The sequence below is a fragment of the Hemicordylus capensis genome, chromosome 14 (assembly GCF_027244095.1).
Source record: "Hemicordylus capensis ecotype Gifberg chromosome 14, rHemCap1.1.pri, whole genome shotgun sequence".
Lineage (NCBI taxonomy): Eukaryota > Metazoa > Chordata > Lepidosauria > Squamata > Cordylidae > Hemicordylus > Hemicordylus capensis.
In genome coordinates this window covers 2,938,804-2,954,908 of record NC_069670.1, presented here as the reverse complement: position 1 = coordinate 2,954,908, position 16,105 = coordinate 2,938,804, and the positions used below count along the sequence as shown (strand labels likewise).

Here is a 16,105-nt window from a genome sequence, read left to right as displayed (position 1 = left end):
GCTGTGCTGGGGACGGATAGGGCCAGTTACTCTCCCCCTGCTCAATCAAGAGAATCACAACGTTAAAAGGTGCCTCTTTGCCCAGTTATCAGAGGACTGCCAATCTGCTAAAGATCAAATTGATTCATTAAAAAAAATTATTACTTCCATACCTTAAAACAAACTGACTTTTTTCAAAGAAGGCATGGCTCTACCTCCCCCGCTGAGAGACATGAATTCCCAGTGCTAATCTGGTAATCGCCGCTGATTGCTTGGCCTTGAGCGAATGGAAGCCACCACCCTCCCCTTACCACGCACTCGCCAGATGCCTGAAGTGCCGCACTGCAGGAAGCTTCACAGTGACTGCACCCCTTTATTCCTCCCCCCCCCCTGCAAAAAAAAGAAAGAAAGAAAGAGAGAAAAGAAAATCGCTCTGGGCCGCTGTAGCCCACCACAGCCCAATGGCTCTTTCCTCACCTTGATGATCTCCTCATTGCCATCGTTGAACTTGATGCATTCCGAAGCCAAGGAGTGGTTGCTCGTGGGCCGGTTGGCCACCATGGCAAAGGCTCTGCCCACTGGCTGTAGGAAGAGAAGACAGAACAAGGGCTCTAAATACATAGGAAGCTGCCACTTACTGAGTCAGACCCTTGGTCCCTCCAGCTCAGGATTGCCTGCACAGACTGGCGGCGGCTTCTCCAAGGATGCAGGCAGGAGTCTCTCTCAGCCCTGCCTTGGAGATGCCAGGAAGGGAACTTGGATGCAAGCATGCAGACGCTTGTCCCAGAGCGGCCCCATCCCCTAACGGGAACGACTTACAGTGTGGTCTCCCATTCAAATGCAAACCAGGGTGGACCATGCTTAGCAAAGGGGACAATTCATGCTTGCTACTACAAGACCAGTTCTCCCCCGATTCTGGGAGGCAGAAAAGAAGGTTCTACACCACTTTACCTTACAGAAAGAAAGATTCTGCACCAAACCCGCTCAACTTTGACACACACCCCATCCCTGCTGTTTTTGGACTACAACTCCTATAATCCCCAGCCACAGTGGGCAATAGTCAGGGATCGGGGGAGTTGTAGGCCAACATTGGCCGGAGGGCTGAAGTGGTGCAGACCAGGTCTACACAAACTGATTTTGTGGAAATACATTACAACCAGTGTCCTCTGTAAGAGGGGTTCTCAGATGTGGTTGACTACAGCTCCCATAATCCCCAGCTGCAATGGCCTTTGGCTGGGGATTGTGGGAGTTGTAGTCAACCACATCTGGGAATCCCTCTTACAAGGGACACTGCCCCCAAGCTGTGGCCCTCCAGATGTTGCTGGACTACAACTCCCATCACCCCCAGCTACAATTTATGTGGCATAATTGTATTTTATTGTCTTTTTTTAACTTTTGTAAACCGCCTTGTGATTGTTTTTAATGGAAGGCAGTATATAAATGGATGGATGGATGGATAAATAAATAAATAAATAAAATTTCTTTACCCCTACAATTTATTCCCAGCCACAATTTAAGCAAGGACAAATACCAGCTTGGCCTTGTTCCCCTATTCATGGACCCCCCTAGTCGGCCCCTGCTCATAGACCGAGGGCTTCTAGAAGCGAGGCTTCTGCACACAAGACAAGCCTGACCTTTTGTTTCACTTGATCGCGTCTGTCGCCGGGGAGATCATTCTGGAGAGTTAATCTTAGTATTTTCACACTGTCCTAAAAACACAAGAGGGGAGGGGAGGGAAAGAGTTTATTTTGAGACACACTGTATACTGGCAAAGCACATGTTTCTACAGAAAAACAAAAGCAAACTGCCCTTCCAAAAATGGCTCCGGGTGGTTTACACAGAGAAATAATAAATAAATAAGATGGCTCCCTGTCCCCAAAGGGCTCACAATCTAAAAAGAAAACATAAGACAGACACCAGCAACAGTCACTGGAGGTCCTGTGCTGGGGGTGGATAGGGCCAGTTGCTCTCCCCCTGCTAAATGAAGAGAATCACCACGTTAAAAAGGTGCCTCTTTGCCCAGTTAGCAGGGGTTATTATGGGGCAAGTCACCTCCAAGAGTGAGGAGTTGAAAACTCCCCGCCGAAGTTACAAGCCAGTGGGGCTTTCTGTCATTATCTCAGGATCCTTCGGCACAAACTCAGCAGCAGGGACAGATGCTCGTGTTTAATTCAGGGGTGACGGTTGGCACTACCAATCCATTTCCGCCACCCTACGCTGCATGAACGATTCAACATCTTTTTAAAAGTCAGGCAGAGTTCCTCCCCCCCCCCCCCCTTGAGATCTCGCTCCGACTCTCGCTCTTAAATCCTTGTTTACCAGGCTAAAGAGCCGTGTTTACCAGCAAGCACATGAGACACCTTCCAGGCTCCAAGGTCCGACAGAAGCACCTATGTGCTTATACCCCCACCCTCTGCAGTTTCTGGCTTGTTTTGTTTTTTATATTACATGGAACCAAGAAGACAAGGATTGAAGAAAAGAACAATATCGGACCTCTGAAAAGTATAAGCATGCATATGTATTCAGTACTTGGTTTGGGCCCCTTTTGCAGCAATTACTGCCTCAATGAGGCGTGGCATGGATGCTATCAGCCTGTGGCACTGATGAGGTGTTATGGAAGACCAGGATGCTTCATTAGCGGCCTTCAGCTCTTCTGCATTGTTTGGTCTCATGTCTCTCCTCCTTCTCTTGGCAATGCCCCATAGATTCTCTATGGGGTCAGGTCAGGCGAGTTTGCTGGCCAATCAAGCACAGTACACTGTATACTTTTCAGAGGTCCGATATTGTTCTATTCTACAATCCTTGTCTTCTTGGTTCCATGTAATATTCTAATTTTCTGAGATTGTGGATTTGGGGTTTTCATGAGCTGTACGCCAGGATCATCACAATTATAACAAATTAAGGCTTGACTTATCTCGCTTTGCATGTAATGCGTCTGTCTCATATATCAGTTTCACCTTTTAATTTGCATTACTGAAATTAATGGACTTTTGCACGATATTCTAATTTTCCAAGTTTCACCTGTACTGAGTCAGACCCTTCATCCATCTAGCTCAGTATTGTCTACCCAGACTGGCAGCAGCTTCTCCAAGGTTGCAGGCAGGGGTCTCTCTCGGCCCTATCTGGGAGACGCCAGGAAAGGAACTTGGAACCTTCTACATGCCAGCATGCAGGTGCTCTTCCCAGAGCAGCTCCATCCCTTAAGGGGAATATCTTACAGTGCCCCCATGTAGTCTCCCATTCAAATGCAAACCAGGGTGGGCCCTGCTTAGCAAAGGGGGGCAATTCATGCTTGCTGCCACAAGACCTGCTCTCCTCCCAGGAGATCAAAGCGGGCTCAGTTTTCCAGCACTGGCAGATTATTCTTGGTTGAACAAGATGAGGCCTTGGGTTTGGACAACAACGCGCGATGCTGCTTCCCACCGAGTCAGGCCCTTTGTCCCTCTAGCTCAGTATCGTCTACCCTGGCGGGCAGAAGAGTTTCAAGCAGGGTCCTTTCCCCCATCGAGAGATGGAACCAGGGATGTTCTGCAGGCAATGCAAAGCAGATGCCAATCCAGGCTCAGATGATGAGCAATTCAGTTACTAGCTCGTTTATACAGCACTATCGGCGCACCCAAGTATGATCAGAGGAAATACATGGCTACCCTGAGGAGCTCACAATTTAAATTCCGAGAGGGACAGAGGGAACCTGCCTTCTGCCAAGCCAGACCTTTGGTCCGTCAAGCTCAGGATCGTCTAAACCAGGGATTCTCAACGTTGGGTCCCCAGATGTTAGTGGACTTCAACTCCCATCATCCCCAACCCCAGTTGGTCTTTGGTTGGGGATGATGGGAGTTGAAGTCCAATAACACCTGGGGACCCAACGCGGAGAATCCCTGGTCTAAACCAGGCCTGCTCGACTTTGCATCAGGGATGAGCACGGAACCGGAAGGGGGTGGTTCGAAGGGGTGGGGTGGGGGTTGGACTTTAAGGGCGGAGGAGGATCAGGTGGGGTCGTGTGTGAGCGTAACGTGCGCACATGCGCGCCAGCTACTTCCGGCCAAAGAGGGGAAGGGGCAGCAGGGAGGTATGTTGCCGCCCCAAAGGATTTTACAGAAACCGAGCGCCGGCAGGGGTAAGTTCACCCTCCCCCGCCCTTACGAGTCCGATCCACACCCACCCCTTCAAACCAGCCAGTGTTCGAACCGTTTTACGGGCCTCCGAACAGGTTCGTGCACATCCCTAGCAAAGCACGAGTTGTCCCCTTTGCTAAGCAGCATGTGAATGGGAGACTACATGTGTGAGCACTGGAAGAGATTCCCCTTAGGGGATGGGGCCGCCCTGGGAAGAGCATCTAGGTCCCAGGTCCCCTCCCTGGCAGCATCTCCAAGACAGGGCCGAGAGAGAGAGTCCTGCCAGAAACCTTGGAGAAGCCGCTGCTAGTCCATGCAGACAATACTGAGCGAGATGGACCAAGGGTCATCTAAAAGCTGGTGAAGGCAGCTTCTTATGTTCCTAAGCAAGATTCCTCCAAATATCAGCTGCAGGAGAGCAAAAGGAAGAGAGAGGGGGGGCCTGCCTTCATCGCTTCCCTGTGGGCTTCCCAGAGGCATCTGGTGAGCTACTGTGGGAAACAGGATGCTGGACGAGATAGGGGTTGGGACCAGTGTTCCCTGTAAAAAAGAGGAATCCCAGGTGTTGTTGACTACAGCTCCCAGCATCCCTTGCTGCAGTGGGCTTTGGCTGGGGATTATGGGAGTTGTAGTCAAGAACATCTGGGATCTGCTGTTCGAGGGAACACAGGTCGGGACTGATCCAGCAGGGCTGCTCTTATACCGAGTCAGACCCTTGGTCCAGCTAGCCCATCCCTGACTGGCAGCGGCTTCACCAAGGTTTCAGGGAGGAGTCTTTCCCAGATCTACCTGGAGATGCTGCCAGGGACTGAACCTGGGAATGCTCTGCTACTGATGCAGATGGGGGAGACAGAGGGAGAGAAAGGCGAAGGAATGTGCAGTGAGAGGGGAAGTTTATCTAAGGAAGGAGCATTCAAAATGCACAGCGTCCCTCAGGGAAGGCAGTCGAAACATGCACCCCACTTGGGTGCCTCCGGGGCTGCAATCAGGACTATTAAACAGGGAAGACTCACCTTCCTTCCCCTTATTTAATTACCAGCAATTTGCAGGCACTCAAGGAACACGTTCCTGCCCCTAAATACTCAGATCCAGCCCAGGGGCAGAAAATGGGAGCGTGCATTTATTTTTTTTATTTTTTTAAGGGGAAGGGAACAAAAGCACATGGTTGGTCTCAACACGACAGAGGTGTGTCTTACGTTCCTGGCACGCAGAACATCCCAAGCTTATTAAGGCCATCCTGATCTCGTGCTTTTAGCAAAGCCTCACCCTGACAACGCCTTGGCCAATGTCAAGAGAGCCACCTGTCCACAGGCGGTTTGCGCTGGTGCATCAAAGGGCACACCGCTGCCGGTTCTCCCCCGGCTTCTGCTTAGGGCATTCAGGGATTGAGCAAGAAATGGGAGCAAACCAGAAGGCCCACATTTTTCCGTGAATGAATTGCAGCCACAAAGCAGGATCTAGGCCGCCGGAGACAAAGCATTCCAAAATCAAATCTGTATTGTTACGGTCATTCGACCAGCAAAACACAAAGTACAAAAGCTTTACATAAAAGCGAACTTGGTCAAATAAAGCAATAAACTGTTAAAACATAAAACAGAAGCATAACACCGGAGTTCATCCATTACATAAAACTGAAAGCTCCATGCATCATAATAATCTAAAATTCTAGAGGACAGCTAGCCTCGTGGTAGTAAGCATGACTTGTTCCCTTTGCTAAGCAGGGTCCACCCTGGTTTGCATTTGAATGGGAGACAACATGTGTGGGCATTGAAAGATATTCCCCTCAAGGGATGGAGCCGCTCTGGGATGAGCAGAAGGTTCCAAGTTCCCTCCCAGGCAGCATCTCCAAGATAGGGCTGAGAGAGATTCCCGGCATTCCATGAAACTGATTGCCAGGAGGTCTAGGACCAACAAACGGAAGTACTTTTTCACACAACGTGTGATCCACTTGTGGAACTCTCTGCCACAGGATGTGGTGACAGCCAACAGCCTGGATGGCTTGAAGAAGGGTTTGGATAACTTCATGGAGGAGAGGTCTATCAACGGTTACTAGTCGGAGGGCTGTGGGCCACCTCCAGCCTCAAAGGCAGGATGCCTCTGAGTACCAGTTGCAGGGGAGTAACAGCAGGAAGGAGGGCATGCCCTCAACTCCTGCCTGTGGCTTCCAGGGGCATCTGGTGGGCCACTGTGTGAAACAAGATGCTGGACTAGATGGGCCACCTTGGGCCTGATCCAGCAGGGCTGTTCTTATGTTCTTAAGAAGCCAGAGCCTACCTTTACAGTGCACCTGGGCCCAAACCACGCAGTTTATTTGCTTCCCCTCCGAGAACACGCTCACGGTGGAGTGCAGCATTTACATGCTGGAGCAGATATTTGCATGACTGCAAGTTTAAACCAGTTCTCTGGGCGGAGGATGCGTGTGTCTGTATGTATAAGGGATCAGAGCACTCTCAGCAGTCTGGCTATATGCAGGCTTCCAGGAGCATAGCAGCCCTGAATCCTGGGTCCTCAGAGAAGAACTTGAGTCCCTGAGAACTGCATGTTTAAAAAACAAACACAAAGTTGCTAGTCCTTATGGTTGTGGAGGTATGTGCTTGAAAGGGGGGTGGCCAATGCTGACTTGATTCGATTTCTCGTTTTAATTTACTTATACACCACCATGTACTTGACAGGTAAGGAGAAGGCAGGTCCCTGCCCCACGGGGCTCACAATTTACAAGTTACATAAGGGGAACAAAGGGAGAGAAGCAGATTCAGGGAGAAGTAGGAGAAGAATATTTCACATGTACATAGGCTTAAGTTATAGTGTATTATTATTATTAATTATTAACATTTTATATCCCGCTCTTCCTCCAAGGAGCCCTGTGAAGTAGGTTAGGCCGAGAGAGAAGTGACTGGCCCAGAGTCACCCAGCAAGTCTCATGGCTGAATGGGGATTTGAACTCGGGTCTTCCCGGTCCTAGTCCAGCACTCTAACCACTACACCATGCTAGTATTCTTAATAACAGATATTCTGAGGTTGGCGGGGCTGAGAGTGGGTTGCCTGAAGCCATCTAGGGAGGCCCATCTAGCATGGGGCACAGCATCTTCTTTGCATGCAAAAGTTCCCGGGTTCAATCCCTGGCAGCATCTCCAGGTAGGGCTGGGAAAGACTCCAACCTGAAACCCTGGAGAGCCGCTGCCAGTCAGGGTAGGTAATACTGAGCTAGAAGGAGCAAGGGTCTGACTCGGTAGAAGGCAGCTTCCTGTGCTTGGAAAGAGGCCATAACTCAGAGGTAGTGGGAGAGCAACTGTCCCCATTCCAGTGGCAGCTGCTAGCGTCTCCCCTATACTCCTTTGGAAATAGCTTTTATTTTTATTATTATTATACCCCGCCCCTACAGTTCACTGCAGCTTGGGGCTGCTTGCGACGTTAATAAAATGGATACAATATAGGATTAAAAATTAATAAGGTTAAACGGTTTCAGAATTAATTTTTTCCCCTTGGAAAACAGAGTGAACAGATACGAAATAAGTAATAAATGAGTTGCTCCCTCAGGTTGAGCTCGTTAAGCGGCCGCTGCTGACTGGGCCAAGGGGCGTCTTCTCAAAATGGCGGCTCTCTTCTCTGTAGCAGGAGTGGGGGAGCAACTGTCCCCATTCAGCCCATCGCAACATCCCTTCCAGGGGCTGTTACTGACCTCTCCCTTGGGTTTCGCTTCAGATTATGAGCCCTTTGGGACAAGGGACCGTCTTCTGACCCCCTTCTGGGACATAGAACAAGTGCCCCCCCTCACTGGGCCAAGGTCAAAATGGCGGCTTCTCAAAAATGGCGGCTCTCTCCTCTGTAGCAAGAGGAGAGCAACTGTCGCTCTTCAGCCCAGCTTAGTGACTCTCTCCAGTTGCTCTTACTGGTGACGTGTGTGTGTGTGTGTGTGTGTTTTTAAGACAGGGCTGCTCGACTTCAGCCCTCCTGCAGATGTTGGCCTACAACTCCCATAATCCCTGGCGATGGGCCACTGTGACTGGGAATTATGGGAACTGTAGTTCAAAAACAACTGTGGGCGGGGGGGGGAGTTGAGCAGGCCTGGTTTAAGAGGTTGAGCCCGTTGAGGACAGAGCGCCATTTTCTTCTACCTTTTCTTATGTAAACTACATTGAGAACTTTTTTTGTTGTTTATCAGGGTTCTCTTCCACAAGGGGCTCACCACCTAAAAGGAAACCCAAAAGAGACACCAGCAGAAGCCCCTGGGAGGGACACTACGAATAGGTGCAAGAGAGCTGCCATTTTGGGAAACTGCCCCTTGACCCAGTTGGCAAAGGTCTACTGATGGATCATACTTGTGAAAGCTTAGTGGAAACTCCATGATCAGAAGCGGTGTGCCTCTGCATGCCAGATGTGGAGGAAAAACAAGTAGGATTGTTGTTGAGAAAGATGTCCTTCTCAAAATGGCGGCTCTCTTCTCTTTATGAGGGGGGTGGAGGAGCAACTGTCCCCGTTCAGCCCCCCCAGCATTCCTTCCATTGGCTCTTGCTGGCATTTCCTTTGGGTTTCTCTCTTTGGACTGGGAGCCCTTGGGGGCAGCGAACCGCCTTTCCCCTTCTTCCCCCGATTTCCTTGGGTGCAGAAACTGCTTTGTGAACCCTTTACGGAAGAGCTTGGAATCACCACAAGTGGCACGCCGTCACCCAAGTTTGGCACGTGTCTTTTGAGTCACACCCACTCCGAGAATGCTTCCCCTCACTAAGTGACTGTGGCAAGGGTTAATTAACTCCCATCAAACAACGACCAAGGCAGTCTGTGTGTGCGTGCACGCACATGCACATAGGCGCAAGACTATTGCGGCTACAGCAACCAGGTTAATGAGTGCCTCCGTCATTGCCCGGTGGGGTTAATTAAAGCAAACGTGCTTTTCTGACTCCATATATGGTCTGAGGGGAGTGAGGGAAAGGGTGCTTCGAGGTTGCCCAGGGATGAGTCACACCCATCACCAAAACCAAGAGCACGAAGGGGCCGGGGGCAGATTCCAGCAGGGAGGAAGCAGGCAGGAAGGGCGGGGCGACCAAGGTTTGGAGCCATAAAAGGGCTGGGGTGGCCATTGGGGGATGAGCAACCGGGTCTGTCCGGGTGTTTGCCTGTTCCACTCCAGCCATGATGTGACAACATACTGATCAAGTTCTAAGGTTTCAAAAGTCAATATCAGCCAATATTATTATTATTATCAACAACATTTATATCCCATTCTTCCTCCAAGGAGCCCAGAGCAGTGTACTACATACTTGAGTTTCTCCTCACAACAACCCTGTGAAGTAGATGAGGCTGAGAGAGAAGTGACTGGCCCAGAGTCACCCGGCAAGTCTCATGGCTGGATGGGGATTGGAACTCGGGTCTCTCCGGTCCTAGTCCAGCACTATAGCCACTACACTACGCTGGCAATAGAAGATTTAGAATTCAAAATGGATCACAGGAAGCTGCCATATACAGAGTCAGGACCTTGGCCCATCTAGCCTAGTACCGTCTACTCTGACTGGCGGCAGCAGCTCCCCCAAGGTTTCAGGCAGGAGTCTTTCCCAGCTCTACCTGGAGATCCTGCCAGGGAGTGAACCTGGGACCTTCTGCATATATGCAGGTACTCTTCCCCTGAGCTACAGCCCCCCGCCCCAGGGGAATACTTTACAGTGCTCAGAAGCAGTCACCCATCCAAATGCAAACCAGGACAGACCCTGCTTAGCAAAGCAGACAACTCAGGCCCACGGCCACAAGGCCAGCTCTTCTCCTCAAAGGTGTGGTTTGGTCTAGGAAAACATGACCATCACAATTACCAGATGTCAGATCACGCTAGAGCAAAGGGCACTGTGTGACAATTCTCTTTTTATAGCATTCCACGGTTTGCACTAGCTGGCACCCGGCCCATCCCGGGCATATGTCTCCCGAGTACGCCCTACCCAGCCCAACAGGGTTTGCCCAGGATGGCAGCATTCAGATGCAGGCACACTGGTGTGCACGGCCCCATCCTCTAGGGTAGGCCAGCCAGTCAATGGCCTAGTGGTCAGATGTTCCCTAGTGAAGCGGTTCTCAAACTTCGATTCCCAGCTGCTGTTGGACTACGAGTGCCATCATCCCAATGGCTGTTGGCCTGGGGATGATGGGAGCTGTAGTCCAACGACGCAAGTTTGAGAACCCTGGTCCTAACGCCAAGAGGCCAGTGATTCTCTGAAACCCAGCTTTTGTTACTGAATAAAGGTAAAGTTGTGCCGTCCAGTCGGTGTCATTTCCTGGCGCCCACAGAGCCCTGTGGTTGTCTTTGGTAGAATACAGGAGGGGTTGACCATTGCCTCCTCCCGCACAGTATGAGAAGATGCCTTTCAGTATCTTCCTGTATCACTGCTGCCTCATAGAGGTGTTTCTCATAGTCTGGGGAACATACCAGTGGGGATTTGAATCAGCAACCTCTTGCTCCCTAGGCAAGTTATTTCCCCACTGAGCCATTAGGTGGCCCCAAGTAGCTGCCGTTAATTTTGCTTTAGTCTCATCTTAATTCCCTGTTTTGTTCATTTTGCTGGCATTAATTTGCAAACTGTAGACTGACCTTGGCATTCCAGGATCAAAGTCTAGCAAGAATTAATGACTCATCCCCATTTATTATCGCAAACCTGAAGTTGTTCAGTTGTAATTCTTTTATCAGTTTCATTGTTTCACAACATCTCACCTGTTTCTAAGCAACATTGAAGCATCACTTCTTTCATTTTAATCAGGCACATGCTGCAAAAACAGTTCCCACCCGGGATTCCCCCCCCACAACAGAGCTATGTGGTTTTCTTTGTAGAATACGGGAGTGGTTTACCATTGCCTTCTCCTGCACTGTATGAGACCTTCCTAAATCGCTGCTGCCCGATACAGGAGTTCCCCATATTCTGGGAAACACACCAGCGGGGATTCGAACCAACAGCCTCCTGCTCTCTAGGCAGATTGATTCTGCAGTGCGCCATTAGGTGGCACACAAGGAACATAGGAAGCTGCCATATACTGAGTCAGACCATTGGTCTATCTAGCTCAGTATTGTCTTCACAGACTGGCAGCGGCTTCTCCAAGGTTGCAGGCAGGAGTCTCTCTCAGCCCTATCTTGGAGATGCTGCCAGGGAGGGAACTTGGAACCTTCTGCTCTTCCCAGAGCGACTCCATCCCCTGAGGGGAATATCTTAACAGTGCTCACACATGTAGTCTCCCTTTCATATACAACCAGAGTGGACCCTGCTTAGCTAAGGGGACAAGTCATGCTTGCTACCACAAGACCAGCTCTCCTCTGGCCATGCTGTGTCTAATGCTACTCTATGCTTGGAAACTGGTGCGATATGCTAAAAATCAAGGCCAGAGTGTGGATGACCATTCCTACCCTCTGGCTTAAACTATCCCTCAGACCTCACAGGGCATGGGCCCTTTGACCCTGATGGGCAATTTTCAGTCCTCCTGGAAATGGCCGCCTGGTCTAAAGTGGCGCTGCTGGGATTCTCCTCTCCTCTACTACTTGCTATGGGCTTATGCTATGGTTTTAATTGTAAATTGCCCTGAGCCCTTTTGGAAGGGCGGTATAAAATTTGAATTAAATAAATAAATAAATAATGATACTTACTAAATACTTACTAAATGGGCTGTGACAAAGTGAAAATGGCCCTCAGAGGATACTGGGCACTGAGCACCAGGCCCACCTAGGCAGGGCTCCAAGCATCCTGTCCTCGGAAAGCACCGATACCCTGGCTCTCCTGCTGCGTACCTAGTTGGAAATCCCAATCCACAGAAGGGCCTACACCCTTGCCGTGCCCCCTCCCCTCTGCTGTTTTAGAGTAGTAGTCGTTCTTTTATTGCAGCCATAGGCCAAACAGACCTCTGCTGTTTTAGAAGACAAATACAGAAAGATTCCAGACACAGAGGGACTTTGCCCCTGTGACAGCGGGGAGGCTGAAACCACAGAGCACGTCCTCCTATCCTGCCCCTTTTATAGAGGCAGCCATGCCAAGCTTACACTTCTGCTATTCTTCAAGCACCCTGGTCGCCCAAGCCAAGCCTACACCTGGACACGGCTCTCAGACAAAGACCTTCACCTCTAACACTGCCAAGTTCTGCGTAGCAGCGTATAAGATCCGCCCGGCCCCAACTCCTAGTCTGTAAAACCACGTATCAGCCTTGTATCACTTTAAACTACTGACTATTTTACTTGCCTGCTCAGTCCTCCCAGTTTGCTAGTCTACTTGACATATCTTGTTTTAGCCACTTCGGTTTATACATATTTTATATTCTTATTCTTTTAAATATAGGTGCTTATGATCATAGTGAGTTCCACCTGTCCGCCCCACCCCCATTCTAAGGTTTCTAGTATTTAGAGATACTAGAAAATACTAAATAGTTTTCTATATACTATACTAGTTTTCTATATACTAGTTCTAAATACTAGTTTTCTAGTATTTTTCATAACATTAGAATCATTATTCTAAAGTAATATGATTCTAAGCCACCTAATGGTGCAGCAGGGAAATGACTTGACCAGCAAGCCAGAGGTTGCCGGTTCAAATCTGTTGGAGATGGACTTCCAGTGCATCGACTTTTTGCACCAACTATTAGAGGAGAAGAGCTGGTCTTGTGGTAGCAAGCATGACTTGTCCCCTTAGCTAAGCAGGGTCCACCCTGGTTGCATTTGAATGGGAGACTTGATGTGTGAGCACTGCAAGATCTTCCCCTTAAAGGATGGAGCTGCTCTGGGAAGAGCAGAAGGTTCCAAGTTCGCTCCCTGGCTTCTCCAAGAGAGGGCTGAGAGAGATTCCTGCCTGCAACCTTGGAGAAGCCGCTGCCAGTCTGGGTAGACAATCCTGAGCTAGATAGACAATGGTCTGGCTCAGTATATGGCAACCTCCTACGTTCCTATCCTAACTACCACTAGGGGCATTGGGAGTAGAGATACTAAGGGTCTCCCTGACAGTTCTACCTCTCCCTACTCTGTGACCTCTGATCTGACTCGTCCGCACTTCCTGTGCTGAGTCACAATCCTTCCTTTCCTCCTAGAGAGCAGATGGAAACTTCTCTCTCTCTCCTTACCTATCCATTATGTAGTCCTTTAAATCAAGTTTACGTCTTTCCTATCCAAGTGTATTTAACCAATAAATATTTAGTGTTTAGTCATACAAGGATCTCCATGTGTTTTCTCTAAATAGCTGCAACAACTAAACCATCCTCTGCTACCTACTCTGTAACTGGAGTGTGTGCTCATTCCTTAGTGCTCTGCTGTTTTACCTATTGAGGGTAAAAATTAACAAGCTCTAACAGAATCCCCGCTGGGATGTTTCCCAGACTATGGAAATACCTCTGTCGGGCAGCAGCAATATAGGAAGGTGCTGAAAGGCATCATCTCATACTGCGCAGGAGGCAGCAATGGTCAACCCCTCCTGTATTCTACCAAAGACAACCACAGGGCTCTGTGGGTGCCAAAAGTCGACACCGACTCGACAGCACACATTCACCTTTAATATGATTCTGCTGTTCCATAATTTGTTATGCTCTACTGTTCTACCTTATGCTGGTCTTGGACCGTAATAAAGATGATTGATGGATTGACTGAAAACACAGTTGACCGACTCCTACAGCTCAACCGACCAATCCTCGGGGTCATGAGCTGAACAGCCAACCCTCCCCTACTCCTAGGAATTCACTATCATCAGCTGCTTACATATCCTTGAGACATTCAAGTTCCAACCATGCAGTAATCGTGCAAACTGGCCTCCCTGGGAAATGTGCACAGTCCACCTCACGTGACTTGCGGGAAATGCAAACATTTTCAAGACCAACTCGGTGCCAACATCCCAGCGCCATCCGCTTTTGCACCACGAAGCGGCAAGCTTTTGCATTTGCTGCCGTTGCAAAAATACCAGGTGTCTAAGGAGATCTGACAAGTATGGACCTACCCCCCCCCCCCAAAAAAAAGTTGTAGTATGTCTCTGTTGTGCATGTGTCACCTGAACCTGCACCAAAGCATGGTGAAAGTTTTAGGCATCTTTCCCTCTCAGAAGCAGAAAGGGTTTTGACTCTCTTGAGGGAGTAATCTTCAAGCCGAGAAATTTCCCACTCTTTTCATTCAACTCTTCCTTTCCATTGGCTCACCACTGAGTTCCATTCACTCCGCCCACCTGGCTGTCTTTTAACTGCCCTCTGAGTCTGTGAACATTCCACTCCATTGAGTTACACTGGGGCAGTTTGGGGTTTTTTGGCCCCTTAATTTTTCTCTCTCTTCAGTTTTGTGAAACCGAAACTGCAGGTTACCCCAAGTTTGCTGGTACTTCCATCTCACCCACAGGTGCTCTGATTATGTGTCCAAAATGATAACATTTCCAGCTTTTTCAAAAAAAAGATAAGCGAGAACATGGGGAGAGAGCGTGGATACATTACCAGGGATCCTCAACGTTGGGCCCCCAGATGTTATTGGACTTCAACTCCCATAATCCCCAACCAAAGGCCACTGGGGCTGGGGATCATGGGAGTTGAAGTCCAAGAACATCTGGGGGCCCAACGTTGAGGATCCCTGCATTAGAACATCCAAGTCCCAACTTTCAAAGATGCCAACTGATCAGCAGTTTTAAATTGGTCTCGGTGCACCCTACCTGCTGACCACCCAGAATCTGCAGCCACATCAAATCAGAAAACCAGATCTCCTCTCTGTCGAGAATGCTGTCAGACACACCCGTCCCTGACATTTCCAGCCGATGTGATAAGGTGTACGCAGTCCGACCAGCGATGACAAAGCCCTGAAGCGGTTCTGCAATATCATGACTAAACCACCAACACAACTTAAGGTGTCCAATGAGAGGTCTTGATTACGCAAGTTTGATTCTCCGCGGGTCCCTAAAGTAATTATCTGCCCACCAAGGGGCATGTTAAAGGCTGCAGAAAGAACCCAGTCCCATCAAGCATGATGGGATGCAATTATCTTTGCATTTGTGTTCCATCACAGCCCATTCGCTCCCTTCCCACATCAGATTATAACACAGATGAAGAAAATAGCAACCACCACTGTTGCCTCTAACAGGGATTCCCAGATGTTGTTGACTACAACTCCCAGAATCCCCAGCTGCACTTGAGGATTATGGAAGTTGGAGTCCACAACATCTGGGAATTGCTGTTAGAGGGAACACTGGGAGACACCATTTTTATTTATTTATTTTATTTAACCTATCTGTATGACTTGACTAGCAAGCCAGAGGTTGCTGGTTCGATTCCCCACTGGTATGTTCCCCAGACTATGGGAAACACCTGTATTGGGCAGCAGCGATATAGGAAGATGCTGAAAGGCATCATCTCAGACTGCGCGGGAGGAGGCAATGGTCAACCCCTCCTGTATTCTACCGAAAACAACCACGGGGCTCTGTGGGCGCCAGGAGTCGACACTAACTTGATGGCACACTTTACCTTTATACCGCCCAAAACACAAGTCTCTCATTTCTGAGGAGCACAACATCAGGGCAATAACGAGTTGAGGATGCTACCCATCCTCAAAGCCCATCTGAGGAGTCCGCAAAGGGTAACAGGAACAGTCAGCCATTTGGACTGGCCAACAAGTTTGTGACAAGAGGCAAACTTTGAAGAGGAACTTTCGGGTTCAAGCATATAGGCCTGATTCAGCCGTGACAAGCAACTCAAGCTTGTTGTCTTGGGCTCACACACTCCCTGCCCCCTTCCTTTGTCCTTCACACACAAAGCACAGAAATTTAAAGTTTTCTCTTACCGTTTGTAACAAGCCACAGTTTCCAGTTTCATCCAAACGGGAGGAACTGTGGTTTGAACAAACCCATAGTTAACCATAGATCAGTTTTGTGGTGTAGTGTCACATCTGAACTGGATCATATTCAGGGCTCAGGAAATCCACCAGTCTACTTGTCTGTGATGAGTAAATAAAAATAATGCCTGACATGCAAAAAAAAATCCTGACAATTAATGTACCAACATAGCTTGACAAGTAGAAATTTTGTGTCAGGCTGCTGAACAGAGTCAAC

General features: G+C 49.1%; 1 protein-coding gene and 1 long non-coding RNA gene across 4 annotated transcripts in view; both read right to left on the bottom strand.

Annotated features, from left to right (window-relative positions):
* LOC128337115 (uncharacterized) overlaps nucleotides 1-16,105 on the bottom strand; it is a 127,688-nt gene that overhangs the window by 81,399 nt on the left and 30,184 nt on the right. The gene's annotated exons all lie outside the window — the stretch shown is intronic.
* The window catches only part of TUFT1 (tuftelin 1), a 53,367-nt gene that overhangs the window by 21,031 nt on the left and 16,231 nt on the right, over nucleotides 1-16,105 (bottom strand). For all 3 annotated transcript variants that reach the window (XM_053277729.1, XM_053277728.1, XM_053277730.1), the window contains exons 2-3: nucleotides 1,614-1,688; nucleotides 457-561 (exon numbers count right to left, since the gene is read on the bottom strand). In XM_053277729.1, coding sequence (XP_053133704.1) covers nucleotides 457-561; nucleotides 1,614-1,688 — 180 coding nt within the window. The remainder of the gene's footprint in view (nucleotides 1-456; nucleotides 562-1,613; nucleotides 1,689-16,105) is intronic.